The 22,025-nt window shown below is 36.5% G+C and overlaps 1 protein-coding gene across 1 annotated transcript in view; it reads left to right on the forward strand.

Annotated features, from left to right (window-relative positions):
* The first annotated feature begins 3,810 nt into the window (after positions 1 to 3,810).
* MUC6 (mucin 6, oligomeric mucus/gel-forming) overlaps positions 3,811 to 22,025 on the forward strand; it is a 33,188-nt gene continuing 14,973 nt past the window's right edge. Inside the window, exons 1-16 of the mRNA XM_076343513.1 lie at positions 3,811 to 3,841; positions 5,343 to 5,583; positions 7,180 to 7,306; positions 8,479 to 8,566; positions 9,725 to 9,834; positions 11,726 to 11,933; positions 14,115 to 14,237; positions 15,230 to 15,350; positions 16,231 to 16,369; positions 16,533 to 16,637; positions 17,136 to 17,208; positions 17,479 to 17,616; positions 18,504 to 18,665; positions 19,231 to 19,325; positions 19,996 to 20,128; positions 21,039 to 21,288. Coding sequence (XP_076199628.1) covers positions 3,811 to 3,841; positions 5,343 to 5,583; positions 7,180 to 7,306; positions 8,479 to 8,566; positions 9,725 to 9,834; positions 11,726 to 11,933; positions 14,115 to 14,237; positions 15,230 to 15,350; positions 16,231 to 16,369; positions 16,533 to 16,637; positions 17,136 to 17,208; positions 17,479 to 17,616; positions 18,504 to 18,665; positions 19,231 to 19,325; positions 19,996 to 20,128; positions 21,039 to 21,288 — 2,144 coding nt within the window. The remainder of the gene's footprint in view (positions 3,842 to 5,342; positions 5,584 to 7,179; positions 7,307 to 8,478; positions 8,567 to 9,724; positions 9,835 to 11,725; positions 11,934 to 14,114; positions 14,238 to 15,229; positions 15,351 to 16,230; positions 16,370 to 16,532; positions 16,638 to 17,135; positions 17,209 to 17,478; positions 17,617 to 18,503; positions 18,666 to 19,230; positions 19,326 to 19,995; positions 20,129 to 21,038; positions 21,289 to 22,025) is intronic.

Below are 22,025 nucleotides of genomic sequence, written 5' to 3' on the forward strand. Positions count from 1 at the left end.
CAAGTGTGTCAGACAACTGTGGAAGTTGAAGTACTGGCCATGTCGTGAGTATAGCAGCTTACAACTCAACAGCTAATGAGATTGCTTTGTGCTGTTTCTTTCTTGTGGAAATATTCTTGTTTAGTTTATCAGGAAGTTACTATGATGATAACTTATTCCAACTTAGAAAAATTATGTTATGTTGTACTCTTGAGTTTCATTTTTTGTTTATGGAGCACTGTCCCATTGAAATGGACACAATATCTAGGAAGAAGGATAGAGGGAACATATCTCACTGAACTTCTGCCTTGGCATTTACATCACAGATAGTCACCTAAGGTTTCCCTTACACCAATGGAAAGAAACAAAATTTTTGTGTATAATCCATTTGCTCCATGTTAGACACATATTTTGCAAGTCAAATTATACTCAGCAAATTTGTATTTACTTTCACAGCCTGTGAAAAAAGTCTAGACAACTGGCTGAGATGAATGTCATTTAAAGCTACTAGAACAACATTTGGGGTTGGCTTCTGTCGCTGAACTTACATCCTTAATTTATTTCCCTTCTGTCTAAATATTCATTGTATACAATTCCACCAATGTAGTATTTTAGCTCTTAAAAGCTTAGATTAGTTTACCCAGATAACATCTTTTTCAATAAGTATTATTTCAGGGAAGAACTGAGGCATAGACTAATGGGGAAGTTGGAGACGTCTGGATCTCAGATTCAAAGCAAAGGCATGTGCTGAAACTCTTACTCTCCAAAATGCCCTCTTGTGCCTTAATCTAGCCTCACATACAAGACAAAACCTCACCTGTTTTCCTACAATCCTTGAGATACCACATGATAAATATTACTTCACATTCAGCAGCACAGCGTGGAATTGGCTAGAGAGTCTATTACAGTTGGTGAGCTCCCTAGGGGCTTTTATTCTCTTCAGTATATAAGGAAGCAACAGAAGCCTGCAGAGCTGTAGTGTATATATAGATATGTATGTATACTTGGCCTGGTTTATGTGATTAAAGAAGCCTTCTGCCATAACATACCTTCCTATTTTCTCTGTTGCAAAAGATCCTAAACATATAGTAGAGAATTCTAAGGTTTCTACAGGATATTTGCTCCTGCTATCTAAGAAATACTGGACCTGACAAACTTTAAAAATGAGTAGCACATTTCTGAAGCACCCCGGGTCCTTTTTCTTACAGCTTGATTTGGTTGTTACTATCCAGCTATTGACTCTATGAAAGCTCACTCCATGCATGCATCACCTCTGTCCCTGCACAAGGCTCATTGCTTATAGATTGGCTGTGGCAACCTTTTTCAACATCTATTTTACTCTCTTTGCACTTTGGGCAGGAAGCAAGCTGCTAGGCAAAAGAACCTTTGGGTACGTATGAGGACACGTTGCAGTTGTGCACACACAGTAGGTCTGGGTCTGTGATGGAAGAGGGACCATACTATACTCCACATTTGCTAAACGCTCCTTGGCTTCTCATAACCAGAACAGGCTTTGTGAAGAGGTGTGTGGAAGGGAGCAGGTAACAGCTTTCATCATTCTGCCTTAACATGAGCAGCAAAGGCAAAAACTAGGCCTGGGGATTTCCCACTCTTCAGCTACAGATCCCGTGATTCTTGTGAAGAACACATGGGACATTACTTCTCCCATATTTTCACAGCTTTGGCTCTTCCCTCCACTACTTCTACCCAGATGGTGGAATAAGAGTTCAAAAACATGAGGAAAGATTTATCCCACCTTTTTTTAACAAGGAACATAGGATTTGAGGATGAAGTACAGGAAATACCATATTGCATAGGATTTCTGGCAGCTTTTGGTAACATTTTACCAGTCGCAGAAGAATTTTTTATTACAAGATGAATTATGTGGTTTTCCACTATAATTTCTATTAGTTTTGTGTGGCAGGACAGAATTCATATGTGCTGACCCTGCTTTGACTTGTACCATGTTTAAAAACAAATAAATAAATATACCAATATTCAACTTCCTTGTGCTCAGAGGATAACATCTTGCTGATGTCTTCTTCCTTTCACAGCTTTTGAAGGAAATTATTGGCCTCAATTTTTTCTCAAAAAACAGAAAGAATCTCTGCAAAGAAGTAAGTGCCTGACATGGTAACGTTCATGTTGCAACTATGAGTAACAATTCCATTCAGCACTAATTCCATATTGCAGAAGACACTGTACAAAACACATAATAAAAATAAGTCCTTGCCTCAAGGAGCATACATTTTAAAGCATTAGTTTTAGAAATTCTGAATGAAGAGTTTGCCTATAAAAAGGCAATAAAATATGTTGTCTCACTCTGGTAAGCTTTGCACTAATTGGAAAGTGCTTTTGTGTGTCATGCTGGGGTTTTGATGCCTAAGGATAGAAACTGTGAGCAGTTTAGTAGCCTTCCACATTTAGAAATTTGCTATTGAGGTCATTTGTGTGATCTGTTTGATTTTCATTCCTGCAGATTACTGCCTAATATTATCTAAGAATTTAGGAAAAGGATTCTTTTGATGCTGCAAAATCCAGGAAATGAAATAAAGCTGATTCTGCATATAGACTAGGTCTATGAGATTATTTTAAAAATTCCAGGTTAAAACAAATTTATGTGTGAGTGAAAGATAGGAATATGGAATACTTCTTCCTCACCTTTATAGCCAGCAGCCAGTGGGGAGTCAGGGTATGGACAGATCTCCACTTCAACATCCAGCTGTGCCAGCTGAAGCTATTGTTGCCACAGTTCTGGTAGTTTCCCAGAAATTTTCCCTTAAGTCCTAAGAATGGCTTGTGTGCATGCACCCAAATCTGTAAGCAAAATTAACTCCAACCACCTACTTACTGCAAATTTGTGCTAGTCATTCTGAGTCTAAGAAATAATAATTAGCATATTATAGCTTTAAAGTACTAAAAATATTAGCTATCAGAAGTACTGTTAGAAATGTGGATATAATTAAAATGTTAACTGATAATTAAAATGGTAACTTTTGACAGCGGTGATTGTGGTATTTTCTGTTATAAATAAATTTCACTTTAGTTCAAAAGGAGGCTGGACAAGTACTTGGAAGCCAGAGCACAAGCGGGGTAAGCAGAGAAATCCCAATAGCCTCACAAAATCCCCTGAACTGAAAATAATTGGAGACTGAGAGAGTATCTGGGGAAGTATATGTGCTTGACCTGATGGTACTCTTCCCTTGGGCTGTCTTCTAATGATCACTGCTGGAAATAAAATACTGAGCTACATCAACACTTGGTCAGAACCAATACAACTTTTCACAAGTTCTTTTCTGAAGAAATGTGAGGTACTGACTTTTCAATTTAAATTTCATTCATTAAACATTTAGTTTTCCACATCCATGACAAGAATGAATAAATGTCATCATGCTAACTTGATATACTATATTTTACAGGATGTGCTGTTCCTCTAAGACAGGATACAGAAGGCTATAACCCTTCTGAAAAGACACAATTTTCACTAGATCCTTTCTAAAATAAATATGGATATCAGTCCTAGTATTCTGAACAATTTTTCTATCATATTGTATTTACAGACATTCTTCCTAGTAATCCATAATCTTAATGTTTTACATTAAAATACTGTGCTTTACTGTTGCATACTGTTAAAAAACAACTCTGGGTACTCCAAAACTAGATGCATTTCAGTGGTTGACAATGAAATTCTTAATCTAATTTAGGGAAAATGCAGAGATATAGAACAAAAAGAATTATATAAAATGCAAATTTATTATAATGAGAAGCATTTCTTCAGGCAGAAGCAGCAGAGAGTGGCTTGAATTAGGTGAATTCTCATTCAACATAAGCATGGAAAAGCTACATGAAGTTCATCCTAAAGGTAAAAATAGTTGAGTACTTGTGATCAGCCAAAAAAAAAAATATTCAGCAACTCAACTCTGTCTTCTGTCTGTTCTTACAACAAGAGGAACAGTGGGACATGGATATACACAAATTAAAAGAAAATCCCTAGATATCACTTAATAAAAACTGAAGTCAGAAGACATATATATAATCTAGTTTTAAACTTTCTTGAGTTATTGACATTCCCATTTGTTATTTTTCTCTGAAAATATGTAAATAAAAACAAATACACTGAAGGCACTCCTATATTTATAGAAAGGGGCACCTATTGCACTCTGACCATTGTGCAACCCCAGGTAATCATTCCCTGGCACACTCTAAAAAAGCTGGGTCAGTATCACTTAAGCACAATATATTAAACTAACTGGAATTGGGCATGAAGAATCAATGATAACAATTAGCCGATTCCTATTTTCCAGTCAGATGTTCTGGACAGCACAGAAGTATGGAAGAGGAGTACTTTTTGCCAACATGTAACAGCTTATTGGGAAACACTATTTTCTACGTAACCTGAATAAAAACAGTAGCATTCTGTAGTCATTTGATCACTCTTTAAGAGTAAAAAAATGTTTTGGCTTTAAAGCAGTGAATATAAATTGCAGGTAGACTTTGCTGAACTTACCCGGTAATTTGTGCTTCTAAGATATATTCTAAGATACCTGTATATACCTTTCATATAACTCCATAAGCAAAAATAACTAAAAAATTGAAAGTAATGATCTGGGTCTGGAAATATATAACCAAGGACATGATTTTACTTATTTCAGTAGTTCTATCAACTTCAGAGGGACTGTTCAAATGCTTTAAGTAGGTATAGAAATATCTAACATCAAGCGCTGGAGTTGTATCTCTTTTAATATGATTCATTTCAACCTCTAAAATCTGTCCATTCAGATGAAAAGTGATTAATTTTTAAAAATGAAAACTAATTAAAACATTTTGTATATTTACAAAGCTGGCTGGAATTTTGTCACACAAACACAGAGCCAAAAATGTGGGGACTTAGAAGTTGGGCTTTGAAGACTGTCTTTGGATATCTAATGATCTGACTGTGCAATGAATCATGATACAGTAATGCCATAGATAGCTTCATAAATGTTGTGCCTGAGATGTTAAAGGTCTCTCCAGTAGCAAGCTGTCGCCTTTGCAAACAGATTGAGTGGACTGAAATAAGAAGGTAAACCTTTATATTACCCACGAAGGAGATGGAAGGGTGTTTCCCAAGCTAGGAAGCTAGGGAGCTCTCCTCTGCTTACAGTAAATAAGAATATTGTTCTGACTCCAATTATTGTTTCACTTCCTTACTTGAGATAAATTTTTGAGGTTACAAAAAAAAAAATGGCTAGGGTGTTGTTTACATAATAAATCTGAGTAGAAACTTACTGGCTTTTCCTGCTGTTTATACTTGAAATGGCAATCAGAATGCACAAATAGGCTGTTAGGAGACCTAAATCCATTTTTCTCTTTCACTTTTATAGTTTTGAGCAAGGATTCCTGTTCTACCTGGGGTGGAGGGCATTTTTCAACCTTTGATAAATACCAGTATGACTTCACTGGGACCTGCAACTATATCTTTGCAACTGTATGTGATGAAACCAGCCCAGACTTCAACATTCAGTTCCGCCGTGGGCTGGACAAAAAAATTGCAAGGATCATTATTGAGCTGGGACCTTCTGTTGTCATTGTTGAGAAAGGCAACATTTCTGTCAGGAGTGTTGGGTAAGATTCTGTGATGAATGGGGAAAAAGTGTTTAAAGAAGGCAACAGCAGTTGCACTAAAGACTACTTTGTATCAAAAATGAATTAACAAGTTACAGAAGTTAGCACACCTAACTGGACTCCACTCCCATTTCTTCCTATCAAGCATTCACACTCTCTAGATAAGTATTTCATTTGCAGTTATTTGAATCAAGCTTAGAGTACATTTGTGTAGGCAAAGGGATTAACTAAACTTCTCAGACCAAAATAGTTCTCACATTGAAACTACAGTCTCCTAGATACTACCAGTCTGCTTATGCTTATCTCTACTACAAGCACACATGAAATGGCTTACACCCTTTAGTAGATATTAGTTGAAATTCTTGTGTTTTGCTTAGAGTTCATTTAATTTGAGACTTAGGTAACTCTGAACCCTCTGTGCTGAAGATAGATATATTGGCTGCAAGAGAAACTTTGAACTATACAACCAACAGAGAAATATTGGAGGGGCTTACAAAGAAGTCCTTGTGTATGAGACCACTGACTGTTCACATTATTCCAAGGATTACTATGTCCAGAAAACAGCTGTTTTACTGAGGAATTACACTGATGGGAACCTTTAGGTTCTGCATCATTCATTCTTCTAGACAAGTTGCTCCCATACAAGGAAATTTCTCCAGGGAATTTTTCAGCAGTTTTATCAGATAGGCAGTGTTGAATTTTTGTCTGTGAGTACATGTGGATACGGTAAATAATTGACTGTGGATCGTCTGTATCTTATTATACTTACCTGGGTACAACAACCATCATGACAAAAAGACAACTTGCAGCTATACCTTAATTTAGCAAACTGTATTTAGAAAAAATTCCTTTATTAGTTTATGTTCCAGGAAAACTATGTAAATCTATGGGCCTAACCCAATGAACTGCTTTTTAAATTTTTGTCCTGTATTCACAGGAACCAAATGCCATGACTGACCTGGTCTAGTGTTGCACATAGCCCTGCTTCAGGTGGAAGGCTGGCCTGGGCAACTTCAGAAGGTCCCTTCCAACCAACTTTTCTATGATTGTATCACATACTTACTGAGTACTTAGCAAAATATATTTGTTCTTTAGTGTTGTTAGTTTGTAGCATTAGCTGCAAGGATGAAAACCTAATTCTGCTACAACGTTCCCATTATGGGTTTCTCTAACCTTGTCAGTTTTCAGTCATAGCAGTAATTCCTATATTAACAGGCTGTAGTCCATAGAAGCCCTTCAGGATAATCAACAATAGCTCTACCACACAAACTGTACTGTTACAAGTTCTTGAAACATATAACTATACCCTAATAAAACCATACCAAGTGGAGATGCCAAGTCCCGTGCAAACATTTTCACTGGCATAATCAGTATGCAACCGTCTCCTGGTGATTCTTCTAGGAAACTGCTGACATTGTTTTTCAATCAACAGAAATTTTTAATGTATCTTGAAATGTTACAGTTACAAAGGAAAAAAATTCTATTTCATGTTGCTGCAAGTACTCATATTGTATGTGTATTATATCTAAAAAAGATAACTAATACCTGCATAATATTGGTATGAGAAGGTCAGTTTCTCTTCTCGCCTCATTACAGTGTCATTAAGTTGCCTTACACCAGCAATGGAATTCAAATAGCACCTTATGGACGCAACATCCGTCTGGTGGCCAAGCTGATGGAGATGGAGCTCGTTGTCACGTGGAACAATGATGACTACCTCATGGTTAGTAAAATGCTCTCATAAAGCAGAAGAGAAAATTCTCACTGGCTTACTGGAGTGACAAGATCTCTTTAGACTTAATGGGTGCTTTTTGCATGTGTTTACTATTTGGATATTTATTCTTTTCCTGCTTCATCCGTTCCTCTTGAAATAAACAACTTTGCTTTTTATTACCTGCATGTTCCTTTCACTTCCAGCATTGGTAGTTAACTAAAGCCACCAATGTTGAGATTTGTGGGTGCTTTCACAGATGTTAAACTTTCCTCAGGCTATTCCAGCAGCTACAATGTTTTGCTAAAGGGATGTTGAGGTTGTTTAAAGTTGTCTAGAATTTCATAGTGTATGCCACAGTTTTTTCATTTCTACTGTGCTTCCCCTGGACATCTTTTGTTTTCAAACATATGGTGCTCCTACCAGCTCCTTTGTTTCCTTCCTTTTTCTGAATCTTTTAATGTTTTCCCTCCAAAATCCCTGATATATTTTAGAGAAGAGGATACATTTTCTCAGCATGACCTGTGATATTAATGCCACAAAAGACACTGAATTCTAAATTGGTAAGTTTGCTAAAACAGGGAGACTGTTATGTAATAAATTGCCTGGGAGATCTACCAGTGTTACTATCACACATATAACAGGAAATGCTACTGTGATGGGTACACACTATATTTTACATATAGTCAGATTATTTCCTCTGATCTAAGGTTTTCATAATAATTCATTGATTGTAGCCAATAGTAATATTACCACTTTATTCTCCAGAGAAATAGATAATTGAATAACCTTCTGAAAAGAGATTTTCTTCCTGTAACCTTCATTTTCTTAAGAGAACAAACCTGAAATTGGTGCTCTGTCAACAAAGATATGAGCAAGGAAAAAGCATAATTTCCTTTTCTATTTTTTCTGGCTCCTTAGAATATTATCCCCCCTCAATTCTCTGCAAATGTCTTAGAATCTTATTCTTTTATTAAATAAAAAAATTGCAACAATCACTATTTGCTTATTGGGAAAAAAAGTTACTGCTTCCAAAACTTTTCCTCCAGTCAAGTCACAGAAATTAATGAGAAGGATCACCTTTAATTGGATCCTTGAACTGAATTTATTTGAGAAAGGTAATGCTGTATAGATAATTTTACTTAGGGTGATCCTTTTAAATGTTTTGTTTTATTTTATTTTAGGTTTTGACTGAAAAAAAATATATGGGAAAAACCTGTGGAATGTGTGGAAATTATGATGGTTATGAATTGAATGAATTTGTGAGTGAAGGTAAGACCTAAGGACAGGTCAGATGGAAGGAGAACTAGTAAAACTAACTCAAGGTGGAAATTTAATACTGTACTAACATTGCTCTGACTGCTCACTCAGTTTCAGAATTGAGTAAAGCATTCCCATAGGTCACCAACTTACCTATTGTATGATTATGCTACACACTATTATTTGTTATGATGATAATATTGTGGGTTCCTCAGACAAGTGATAAGAACTCTCTTATATTTTAGAAACAGGTGGTAAGGATCACACTCTCTCTCACCTAACTTTCAGAAGTCTAGGTTCATAGCAAGGCACAGTGAGGGAAATTATTGTTAGACAGAAGCAAGAATGAGGCTATAATAAAAAGAATATAGTGGACAAGAACATTAACAAGTAGTGTGTCCCAGTACGGGTGGATCTTTAGAACAAAATAGTTGGTGCTGATGACTTGACATCTGCGCTATATGTGGTTTGGGGGGTTCACTTCAGAGTGACTCTAATCTGGTCTGTTGAACTAATGCCCATTAGCAGTTGGAGCTCATTACACATGCCCTTGGAGCACATCTTCTGGCTTGGTTTCATCTTAAAGGAACTCTGTATGCCAAGACCACTCCACAATGGAAATCAAATTGTACGGCGTGGGGATGTTTGGAAGATTTGTTTTAAAAGCACACTGCTAATCTGAACTACAGTGCTAGTGTGGAGACATTAAATCACACAGTAAACTAATCTCAGATCAACACAGCCAGATGCAGTTTTCTATACACATCACAGAAAAGAGTTCTAAAAAGTATACAATATTTTTTGGGTTGTGATGAGTTTAACGCCACATGTAGGGGAAAATATAAGAATGGGGGATGAGAAGAGGCATGTATTAGCAGCTGGCAAAAGATAACAAAGCTGGCAGAAAAACAGTAGCAGTTGGTATCATGTAAGGTAGTAGATGTGATAGATTAGGAAATAGCTCAGAGAAATGATCAAGGTGATGAAAGTATGCTTTACTGAATAGACTGCAGGTAAAGGGCAAAAGAGGTAGTTGTTATCATCAGGAAGATTAATTAGTAGCAGCTTTCACAGTCAAAGAATATAATCTGAGTTTTGCTACATCACAGCAACAATTAAACAAATCCATGTGGGCTTTTTCCTGACAAATTATAACCCTTGAATTTACAGGTAAATTGCTGGATACATATAAATTTGCTGCATTACAAAAAATGGATGATCCATCAGAGATCTGCCTGTCTGAGGAGATATCAATTTCCACCATTCCCCACATAAAATACGTAAGAAAGATCTTCTTGTCTTTTCTGCAGTATGATTCTTAACAGAGGTGGAAAGATAGATAGAAACCAACAAGGGAGAGGCCGTGGATTCATAAAACTGATTTCCATGAAAATGGATAAAGTCAAAATTTGCATAGCATGATATGAGAAAGAAAATGAGTTCTTTGCATTAAAATACATTTTGAAAAAGGCCCGTGGGCATTTTTGAGGCTGGATTTATATCGCTCATATAAACCTACCAGCATTTAGCTCACAGCTTTCTGAAATTTCATGCAGGTCGTCACAAGAAATTCATGGAAACCAGTGAAGCTTTAAAGAACTTTTTATTGAACAGCTAGAGGCATGACATTATAAGCTGTACAGACTTGAAGACATTCAACGATGCTTTAAACATATTGCCAGATAACAGCGTTCATAACAGGGCCAACCACTATCAACTGCTATCACTTCCAGTCCTAGATGAAAAGAAAAATCAGTGTACCTGAAACATGATGCATCCATGTAACTATGGTTGAAAGAGGAAGCTTGATAGCAGCAAAGAACAAAAAGGCTTCTATTTCTTAGATTTTGCAGATACAGGAATCAAATCCTACTTAGGATGATCCTGTTAAGTTGTTTCACCAGGGAAACTCAAATTTTGCATTCCCACACAGATTTTACAGAATCACAGAATGGTTTAGCTTGGAAGGGATCTCTTCAGATCATCTAGTCCAACCCCTCTGCTCAAGCAGGGTCAGCTAGAGCAGGTTGTCCAGGCCAATGTCCTCGCAGGTTTTGAGTATCTCCTGGGTGGATCTTCCAGGCTGAGGAGATGGAAACTCCACAATTTCTCTCAGCAACCTTTTCTTTTTTCTACCTAGGAGGTCATAAGGTCACCACATACGTAATGGCAAGTACTCATTGCTATCCTCTAAAAAGCATTTCAATTTACATAGAATGATCATGCTCTTTGGTTCCGTTTGTACTTCCTCACAAGACTATGATCTTACTTTGCAATTCTCATGTACTTATTTGTATACAGTGTATAGGTTACTAATAATTACAGAATGCTTAAAAAGTTTTCTCTTGAAATAGGAGATTTTTATTCTTTTTTCCTTAATAGTTTCATCTTATTTTTCCAGCAGCGCAAGAATCTCTTAGTTTGAACATAGAAACCATTCCTCTTGCTGAGAAGTTTAGCTTTCATACTACAGAGGAAGAGCCAGCCAGAATCTTTCTGAGACTCTCCTTTTCCCAGAACAGAAAAGCAGAGAAACATTAGTTTTGTAGCATCTCTTTAACAAGAAAAGCAGGAATAAAGAACAGGAGTTTCTGTGGGTCCTGTGAGGAAGATACTTTTCTGAAGAAGAGGGTTGTAAATATTACTTGTATTTATACTGAAAAATTACTTTGATCTGGTGGAGAACTTCTATTGGCTGGGAGGTTTAACCTTTTTACATTCTTTCTCTTTGAGACCTTATACTGCAGTAGGCAACATGATAGGCAATACAAACATATCAAATGTTTGCTCAAAGGGGAATGAACGTTGCTATCTTCACATGGGGGATGTTTGTCCTGGAACTGAATCTCCATGAGACAACATACCCCCTGCCTGTAAGATTCTCAGCCATTTTTAGGGGGATTGATGGTACCGAAAGAATGACTTAATTTTCAACTTAATGAGAAGTGGAACTAATTTAACATATCAAGCTCCTTCTATTATAAAATGGATATATATTCTCTTCTATTCGTGAATTTCTCATACATTTTCAGTCAAATGCATATTACTAAACTGTAGGGGAAAAAAAGCAAACAAACCAACAAGAAAATCATAACTAGCAGTGATATTCTATTGTGGTTTTCACACGGGGGAAACACTACTAGGAACAATTTTCTTTCTCTTTTTATTTAGGCCACTATTTGCTCTCAACTCCTTAACTTGGTGTCACCAACCTGCAGTGTGCCGAAGGATGGGTTTGTCATTCGTTGCCAGCTTGATATGCAGGACTGCAGTGAGCCAGGACAAAACAATTGCACTTGCTCTACACTGTCAGAGTATTCAAGGCAATGTGCTATGTCCCATCAAATGGTGTTCAACTGGAGAAGTGAAAACTTCTGCTGTAAGTTCAAATGTTTTATTCATAGCAGATTGTACTTAACCTTGCTATATCTTACACAGAGGGAGAACGATGATTAAGTGGAATTTAAATCAACTGATAGAAAAGTCTCTACTGTCTTGAATCAAAAAAAAAAATTTCTTAAGAGAACAACAGTGGTCTTTGGTAAAGCATTAAGAAGGAGAGCATGGAAACCTCAAAGGAGAAGGAGGAAGCATGAAATGTAGCTCCTATGTCTAGATCAGCGACCATAAGAGAGAAACATCCACCAAGTGAAAACTATTGAATTTCTCAGACTTCCAACAGGAGGCTGTGCTCTCTTAGTTATTGTCTCTTCATTATTGTACTTAGCAAATTAGCCAGTGAAGAGAGAGAACTTTTAAATGGCCTCTGAAGTCTTTGAATCTTTTTGCCAACAATTGCCATAGCCCCTTTTATTCACAGGAGTTTTTCAGTAGTCCATTTTCAGATGCTCAACCTTCTTAATTACAACTACTAATTGGAAGTAAATAGGAAGCAAATCTTCCATTACTCTCCAAGCCGTACATGATTAGACACACTGTTTCTCAAGTGTCTGTTTGTTATCAAAGTTTTGATTCACTTTTTGCAGTCTTTCTGAATCCACCTGAAACTTCAATCTATAGTCAGTGTTATGTAGCAGGATTCATTATTTTATAAGAGAACATGCTGATCATAAAAAAGTCAAAAGTAACTTAAATTGATGTTGTTATTTCTAAACCAACTCACACATAAATTACCAGAGATGAACCTCATGTCAAAAAAGAGGAGCTTTCAAAATGACCTTGCTTAATATGATAATCACACTTTTATTTATCCTTTATATGAATATATGGTCATGGGTAGCAAATTTGTAAAATAAATCGCTTTGACAGGAATATATTTCTCTTTATCCCTTGATTCTTATTCTGTTTCAAAAACCTTTGAGATTGGCTACCATTTAGATTTTAGCATAAGAATAGTGAAATCCCAGTTGAATTATATTCCTGAAGTCATTGTTTAACTTGCCATAGTCTATCATCTCACCATTGTTACTTATGAGGCCTTGTATCATTTTGCCCTCCCTGCATCTCTGGTGCCATATTCTTCTATTCTGCTCTTGATCTTCATGTGCTGGTGCCACTCTTCATTTTTTGTTTTGTATTTAACATTGCGTTTTCCTTCATTCTTTCATTGTACTTACTGAAAACATTCCCTACTAAGCTCCATTATTATCCCCGACACTTTAAAATTGCACTTCTTTCTAAAATAACTTTTCCCCTCCTCTTCTCCAAGTTTATCCATCTTACATAAATTGATAACCCATTTTATTCTTTGGTTGGTCTGCAATTGGCTTTAATCTTTCAAAATTGTAAACTCCTCGTGGCATTTTATAGATTCAGATAAATATTAGTAAGGCACTGTGTGCATTCACAGAACTGTACAATAATTCTTACTAATCACAGTAAAACAATAGCCTGGTTTTCTCCGAGTCATAGCAGTTTTCATGTTGCCAGTAGACCATTACTAGGATTGGTAGTAAAGTGATAAAAGGCAAAGCTTGGGAAAAAAAAGGGAATCAGAACCCTTGTTTCCCAAAAAACCAAAGCTGAGAATCTAAGAATTTGCAAATAAATGCCAAATATACAAAGGTAATGAACTTTTTAGTCTTTATTGTTTCTTTGTCAGCCTCATCTCTAACTACCTCTATTTCCCTACCTCACTTATTTTTACTCTTTCAGATAAGGAAAAATCTCTGCTTGAATTTATCACATAATAAAACATGTTCTGAGTTCCATATATTAAAAATGTTAGGTAGCTGCATTCTGAAAAGCAGATAATGTCTGAGAAGCAAGAACTATACAGAAAATCAAGAGTTATATTCTTTAAATCCTTCAAGTACTACAGAAAATCTGATTTGTGGTAGTTTATCGGGCTGCAATATAGCCTGTTTGCCATTCTTCAGGCTTCTGAAAGGAGTTTCTAATAAAGAGGGCATAAAAGATTAATAAAAGCTAGAGTGACTATGATAGTAATGATGAATACTCAGATGATGAATTGAGTATTGAGGCAGGATAAGAGAACATTAGTGCCAGAAATCACAAGATTTTCTCCATCCTAGGTGGTAGATGAGAGATTCTTCTGTGTTTACACTTTAAAAGTCTTAACACTCACTGTTTGTTGCAGCTGTGGGAAAATGTTCTGCTAACCAAATCTATGAGGAATGTGGTTCTCCATGTATTAAAACCTGTTCCAACCCAGAGTACAGCTGTTCCAGCCATTGTACCTATGGTTGCTTTTGTCCAGAAGGTATCATTTCTATATTCATCATATCCTAAATGGCCCATACAAATGTTTTTGGCATATATCCAGTCAAGTGGAATAGACTTCTTAATAATGAACTAGCAGTGCATTTCAGGGCATTGTGCTGCTAGAACTGCCATTTCTCAGGTAACATAATATAACTGGAGTCTTGAATAGTCATGGTCCTTAAAGATCCTTGGTCACTATTTGCAAGAACAGAGCTGTGAAAGCATTTTCCCCACAAGACCATGATACGTGATGGGATAATTATATGCTGCCTGCTTAAAGTTCTGTACTATAATATACATTGAGTAAGCTTAATTAATTTCCTATGCCAAACAGGTATCTAGCCTTTCAGGGCACCAGCAAGAGGTAGCATACCTCAGAGAAGTTCTGCAATATTATGGGCATTTTGTAAAATCCCTTTAAAATGGTTAAAGATTAACTTTGTACAAAAATTGTAATTATGACTATCATTTACATAATTTCTTGAAATTTCAGAACTGAAATCTCCTCCAAGGTTACTGTGATGTGGGTATTTACATCAATATCATCACCATTTTATAGTAGTCAAAAGTAATGTGTTGTGAGCTACATATTTAAAACTAGACTTAGCACTCTAGCAAATAGAACGTGTCCATTCTTCAAAATTCCCAACTTAATTAGACTGCCATAGCAAAAAAAAAAAAAAAAAAAAAAAGAAATCTGGAAAAATAACATTCAAGCTTACTGTTATTTCAAATTAAGTTCAAATTTCAAATGAAGACAATTGTCTGCACTTTCATATAACAAAGTAGCCAAATGCTGTTAACACTTGTAAAGAGTCCATTTTATTTTAATTAAGAGAAAATGTTCTGCATGTTATATCTCTAAGTATGGGCACTGGCTGTGCAAGAATAGCATTCTCAAACTAATTTTGGAAGGCATTCAAGCTATAATAGCTTTAGTTCTAAGTAAGGATACAGAAAAGTATTTATTTTGTTTATCTTCCTTGGCAGGAACTGTTCTTGATGACATCTCAAAGAATCGAACATGTGTTCACATTAAGCAGTGTCCGTGTACACTGAATGGGAAAACATATGGTCCTGGTGAGACGATGAAAGCAGCATGTAGGACCTGGTGAGTAGCAACAGGTACATTCATGAGAGGATGGAGAGTATCCTCACCAAGCAATTGTAAAATTTACCTTAACTTTTCAGAGGGCAGCTGCAAGTGTGTCATACCATCTCTGAGGCCACCTTCTTTGAGTGTCACGAATCATACATTTGTAATTGAAGATATACATGTCTCATTTCCTGATTAATCTGTAGAAATATAAATGCTCCTTCAGGCCACAGAAAACAGTAGCATTTTTATCTCCTCTGTGAAAGTGGAGGTAAAATTAGTACAAAACAAATATCCAGTATTTACAATTTCTTTCTGGCAATCTCAGCATTTCTGATCACCATATCACCGTTGTTTTGCAACAGAAAATAATTACTTAAGACAATATTTTTTAAATTTGGAAATTTTTTCCAGAAAGAAGTGGAATAATTTTTTTGTGTGTTACTTCTCTTGCTATCATAATTCTAATAAATAAAATAAAGGATAAATAATGTAATTGATCCTCAGAACTGTAACAATGAACGCACTTTTCATGATTAATCTATTCAGGAAAGTTTACTGACAATGCATACAAGAGTTCCGCACCTTTGAATTAAGATGAACAACTTCAACTGATATACATAGACAAAGAAAATCAAAGCACAGAAAGTATAAGGGGAAAAGTGATACAATTACATCTTCCATTACTAGGAAGTAGCTGAGTTTTTAGAGCGTAAAGGAAAGACATTTCAAAACAGTGGAAATGAAAGTTCAGAATGTTACACTGTGTTCACTAACCAATTCTGCATGTTGATCAGCTACAGCAAAACCTCCAGACAGGAGGATCAAATCCTCTGCTGGTAAATAGTGCCTTAGTTTGTGAATAACCTTACACAGAATTTCTTGTTTTCCTTAGTAAATGTACGATGGGTCAATGGAACTGCAAAGATTTGCCCTGCCCTGGAAGGTGTTCACTGGAAGGAGGCTCCTTTGTTACCACGTTTGATTCTAGATCATACAGGTTCCATGGGGTTTGCACTTACATTCTTATGAAGGTAACATCCCGCAGTCTAGAAACACACAATATCAATTAGATATATTTTAGTCTGTCTTTGGTTTCCTATTGGAACACAAACTGAGGTCTTCCTATAGTATGCATTTATTCTACAAATCATTTTTATTCTGACACAGACTTCCCTTTTCATTATTTTCTTCCAGAGTTCCAGTCTGCCACACAATGGAACCCTAATGGCTGTATATGAAAAGTCTGGTTATTCTCATTCTGAGACATCACTTAGTGCTGTAATTTACTTATCTACAAAGGCAAGTATTCCCTCCATAGGTTCTATCCAGCATTTCAGTAACCAGATTAGCAAAATAAATACTTAAAGTCATTGCTAGTAGCCTGAACTGAAAAATTATGGGGGATAGATACTAAAGATATGTTCCAGTTCATGCATACACAGTAAAGATCTCAATTGCCACATCAACTCAGGAAGTTATTTTCAAAGTGAAAACTGAAAGCAGTATGGAATAACATGTGAGAGAAAGCTTGAATCAATCTTTTCCTATTATAGAGGTCACTGACAATACAGTTGCTTACGTTAAAGAACATATGAATACCACCAGTACGCATAATTGCTTATCATAGAATCATAGAATCATTGAGGTTGGAAAAGACCTTTAAAATCATCGAGTCCAACCGTCGACCCAACACCACCATGTCCACTAAACCATGTCCCTAAGTGCCTCATCTACTCGTCTTTTAAATACCTCCAGGGATGGGGACTCCACTTCTGACTCCATGTCCTTTTCTTACAGGACAAAATTGTGATTTCTCAGAATGAACTCCTTACTGATGATGATGAACTTAAGCGGCTACCTTACAGATCAGGTAAAGAAAAGGGAATATACGTAAAATCCAAATTACCTTAAATGTCTGTTTTACACAACCCAGCATCTTTTCTCTCACAATTGCCAATAGCAGAGGTTTTAGAAGGTGGCTAAAATCTTTCCCATTATATCTGTCCCTCTGTGGAGAGTTGTGTGTGGAAGGAGAAGACTTAGGACAGAATGGTAGAACACTTACATATGCATTGAAGTCATTACTTTGCAATATCCTATGCATCAAAATCTGTATTTCTAAATATCCTTGTTCTTTTAGGAGACATCACTATTTTCAGACAGTCCTCGATGTACATTCAAATGCATACAACCTTCGGGCTGGAACTTGTAGTTCAAACATCACCTGTGTTCCAGGCCTATGTGAAAGTTGGATCACAATTCAAAGGCAGAACCCTAGGTAAGAAATCTAGTCCCCATGTGAAGGAGAAAATGTAGGGAGTGTAATTTTGAAAGCTTAGTACTCATCCTTTAAGGAATAAACTCTCTTCTCTGGATTCAAAGAAAAAACAACAAAAAATACCTGCATTGGAAAACTGATGTGCTAAATTTTTTTTTTTTCACTAATAATTTTAAAATGAATCAAAGAAATTAGATGGGTCACATATTTCACATGTAATATGATACTGCTCTTCACATGTTTTATGTGTGCCTTTTTCAATATGTGCTTTACTACACAATGGAGGGGCAACAAATTAGTCTGTGTGGTCTCTACATCTTGCAGCACACGGTTCTTTGAACGCAGTGCATGATGACTGTAAACGCAATGAACCTGAGAATCTAAAAGCTTCTCAGCTGATAAGCACCAGATGGAGATGTTTATGTTTATTGCACAGAAACATCAGCCACAAAGGCATATGCTGCATTCTAATTATCTATGGGGAATTACAGAGAGGCTTTAGCTTTTAAAAAGTCTAAATGTATTTTCTTTGTCATTACAGATTTTATATACATAAGAAAACACATGTAACTGCAGAAGTATTTCATGGCCTTTCTCTTTTACATGATTTAAAACCACTGAAAAAGCCTTTTTTCTAAAAACAAGACAAAATCTTCTGTATGAATTTGTCATTGAATAGAAGTGGACAATCTTAACTTGAGAGGGCAGAGGCTCAGTGACTGAATGTGTACATAATTAACATTCTCTGGCTACTTGACCTATAGTATTCATTGACACTCCATGTAGAACTTTTGAATCAATTTTCTCACTATTATAGAATGAAACATAGACCATTGTGTACACATTCTTTAATTTTCAGCCATCCCTTGCATTTCTGATGTTATTAGGTTTGTGTGGTAATTACAATGGAGACACTACAGATGACTTCATGACTAGCATGGATATAACTGAAGGGACAGCCTCCCTGTTTGTAGATTCCTGGAGGGCAGGAAATTGCCATCCTGCTTTAGAGAGAGATACTGACCCTTGTGCTTTGAGTCAACTGAACAGTAAGTAGATGATCCTGTTGTAACTGATCTCTCCAGCTGGCTTTGTCTGACACTTCCATAAGCCTATACCAGAGGAATGAGAGAGTTTGAGAGAAGCAGAGACTGAGACTATTAAACATCACAAATTCTGTCACCGACAAGACATTTCTGATTTCTAGAATACATATCTGGTGAAAGCTTATCAGATCCCATTCTAGAGGTCTAGGATTGAGATGATGAATAAGAGGGTTTTGGTGATATTTCCAGTGAAACTGCAAGTCCATGGATGTCTTAGACTTGCTCAGCAGTGCTGTGACTGAAATCCAGGCTTTGCCTTCTCAAGTCTCTATTGCTTTGGTCTTAAAAGAAAAAAAAAAAGGAGAAAAAAAAAAAAGCCCTACTGAGCTGTTTGAACAAAAGTATAGTCTGCAAGCTAACAAGCTAAGAAGTTGTCCTTTTGTTCAATCCATCATTGCCAAAAGCTCAGCTAGAGTAGTGTGTCCAGTTTTTTTTTTATTTCTTTTTCATTTTTTCATTTCTTTTTCCTAACTTTCTCTGTTTAACGTCCACGATTTACTTTCATTAGAAATATCTGCTGAGACTCATTGCTCCATTCTTACCAAGAAGGGTACAGTGTTCGAGAAATGCCATGCTGTGGTGAACCCTATTCCTTTCTACAAGGTAGGAAATTATGATAAATGGTGTACAGAGGGAGTCCAAATACGGAGCAGAATGTACTCATATACAGTATCCCACTCATTTGGATCAGTAATGCATAGAAGCTACGGAACAATTGTGGTTTTGAAAATTATGTCTCCACCACACTAAAAGTCTGTCTGTTCATAGGCACCAGTTCCATCCCTATGAATCAGAAGGTATTTTTGCTCATGCTGCAATTCTCCATGTCGACAACTTTAACTATGCAAAGTATTGATTTTCCCATGTGCATAATTGAGCTCATTATATTTGCCAATCTCCACAAAACATTTTGAAAATTAAAAATTAAAAGCAGCGAATAAACAAAGGCATTTTTTAGGTACTAAGTATATTTTATTCATGTCAATCAGGCAATTGATCTGATTTTTTTCATCAGTTTTAGTTATGCAATAATATGTATTTTGCATGACTTACCTCTGCAATTCAGCATAGAACCACAGAACCATAGAATCATGTAGGCTGGAAAAGACCCTTAAGATCATCGAGTCCAACTGTAAACCTAACACTGCCAAGTCCACCACTAAACCATGTCCCTAAGCACCACATCTACACGTCTTTTAAATACCTCCAGGGTTTAGCACTTCCAAATGTCTGCTCCCCAGTAACAGAGTACTCTCCATGTATTGGGTTTCAGAGATGTGTCTACCAAGCCTGTAATTACGAAGAGACCTTTCCTTATATTTGTTCTGCTCTGGGATCATATGCACGAACATGCAGTTCAATGGGTTTAATCCTTGAGAACTGGAGAAACAGTATGGACAATTGTAGTAAGTAACTGAACCAACTCTTAATAGTCTGCAATCAGATGAATGCATGCATACAGGTCTATCTGTTTCCATTTAGAATATTCCCACGTTTGATTCACCTATGACAAAACTGAATAAGAGCAAGAACATATTTTAAAACTACTTGTCAGTCATTAGAAAAAACCTACTTATTGCTCAAGTAGGCCAACCGGCAGGTATAAAAGCTATATTCCCAGGAGCTGCTGACTTCACAGATGTGTCATAACACAACAAAAACCATAAATGGTAAAGCAGTATTCTAAACAGTGTCCAAATCATCTTAAGAGTAATGAGGAAACAGGAACAGAAAGAAGAGGAAAGCAGAAATGGGATAACAGATATCCAACTTTTTAATACCCTTCTAGTCTGTTTCAGAAAAGGATTGTTATTTTAAGACTACATGAAAAAGATTACTTACATGCTTTAAGGTGAGCATGTGGATGCTTCTAGGACTTGCTAATTAAGTGATGGAATAGACAGATAAATAAAGCTATACTGTACCGTAAGATGAGAAAGAACTAGGAAAAACTCTGGTTGCAGGCATGATTTTGTTATTATGCAACTTAGACATAGGCACAGGTTTCACAGTTATTCAAAAATACACTGGTATTTCTGCAAAGCTTCTCTTTGCATTATTTTACTCCAAGATACACAAAGAAGCAATAAGATATCTAACCTTTATAAAACTTCCAAACAGCTACATGGTTGGTGTTAAGCCCTGGTCTGCAATATTTTTTGTTAGAGCTCCACATCCACAGGAAGAGAAGCAATAGGAACCATTAAGCATTGAAGCTGTTGACACAATATATGCAACATTATGAGCACAGTTATCTTTCACAAGGAAGAGGATAAGTAAATGAAGTTTAACATACACTCTTGTCTTGTTTTAAAGCCATTACTTGTACTGGCAATCAAACATTCAGCTACAACACTCAGGCATGTGACAGGACATGCTTGTCACTCTCCAACCGAGCCCTGGAATGTCATCCAACTGACATCCCTATTGAAGGCTGCCATTGTCCTAAAGGAATGTACTTGAACCACAAGAATGAGTGTGTTCGTAAATCTCATTGTCCCTGCTATTTAGAAGATAGAAAGTACATCTTGCCTGACCAGTCAACAATAACTGGTGGGATTACCTGGTAAGTGTGTCAAATTTAAAGATTAACAAACTGAAAATGGAGACAAGGGGTCTTCATGTGTCTCTGTTGAGGGTTAAAGGCAATAAGCAGCAAAGCACCACACAGCCACTTGCTCACGCCACTTCAGCCGGATGCGGAAGAGAATCAGAAGGGCAAAAGCAAGAAAATTTGTGGGTTGAGATAAAGACAGTTTAATAACTTTATTAATAATAAAGCAAAAATAAGCTTATTTAATAAGCAAAGCAGCATGCGCAATCAAAGCTAAGTAAGAAATTAATTCACTACTTCCCGTCAGCAGGCAGATGTTTAGACATTTCCAGGAAAGCATGACTTTGTCATGCACAATGGTTACTTGGCAAGACAAGCGCCGTAACTCCGAACATCCCTCCTTCCTCCTTCTTTACCTGAGCTTTTATTGCTGAGCATGATGTTGTATAGTACGGAATATCTCTTCGGTCAGTTTGGGTCAGCTGTCCTGGCTGTGTCCCCTCCCAGCTTCTTGTACACTCCCAGTTTACTTGCTGGCAGGGCAGCGTGAGGAGCAGAGACGGCCTTGACACTGTTCTGCAATAGCTAAAACAATGTCGTGTTATTAACACTGTTTTGGTCCCAAATTCAAAACACAGAACCATGGAGCTGCTACGAAGAAAATTAACTCCATTCAAAACCAGTACAGTTTCCTTTACTTTTAATAGCAAAGGTTTATTTTTTAAGACATCTTTTTTACCCTTTCCTAA

Source organism: Aptenodytes patagonicus, chromosome 7, assembly GCF_965638725.1.
Source record: "Aptenodytes patagonicus chromosome 7, bAptPat1.pri.cur, whole genome shotgun sequence".
Classification (NCBI taxonomy): Eukaryota; Metazoa; Chordata; class Aves; order Sphenisciformes; family Spheniscidae; genus Aptenodytes; species Aptenodytes patagonicus.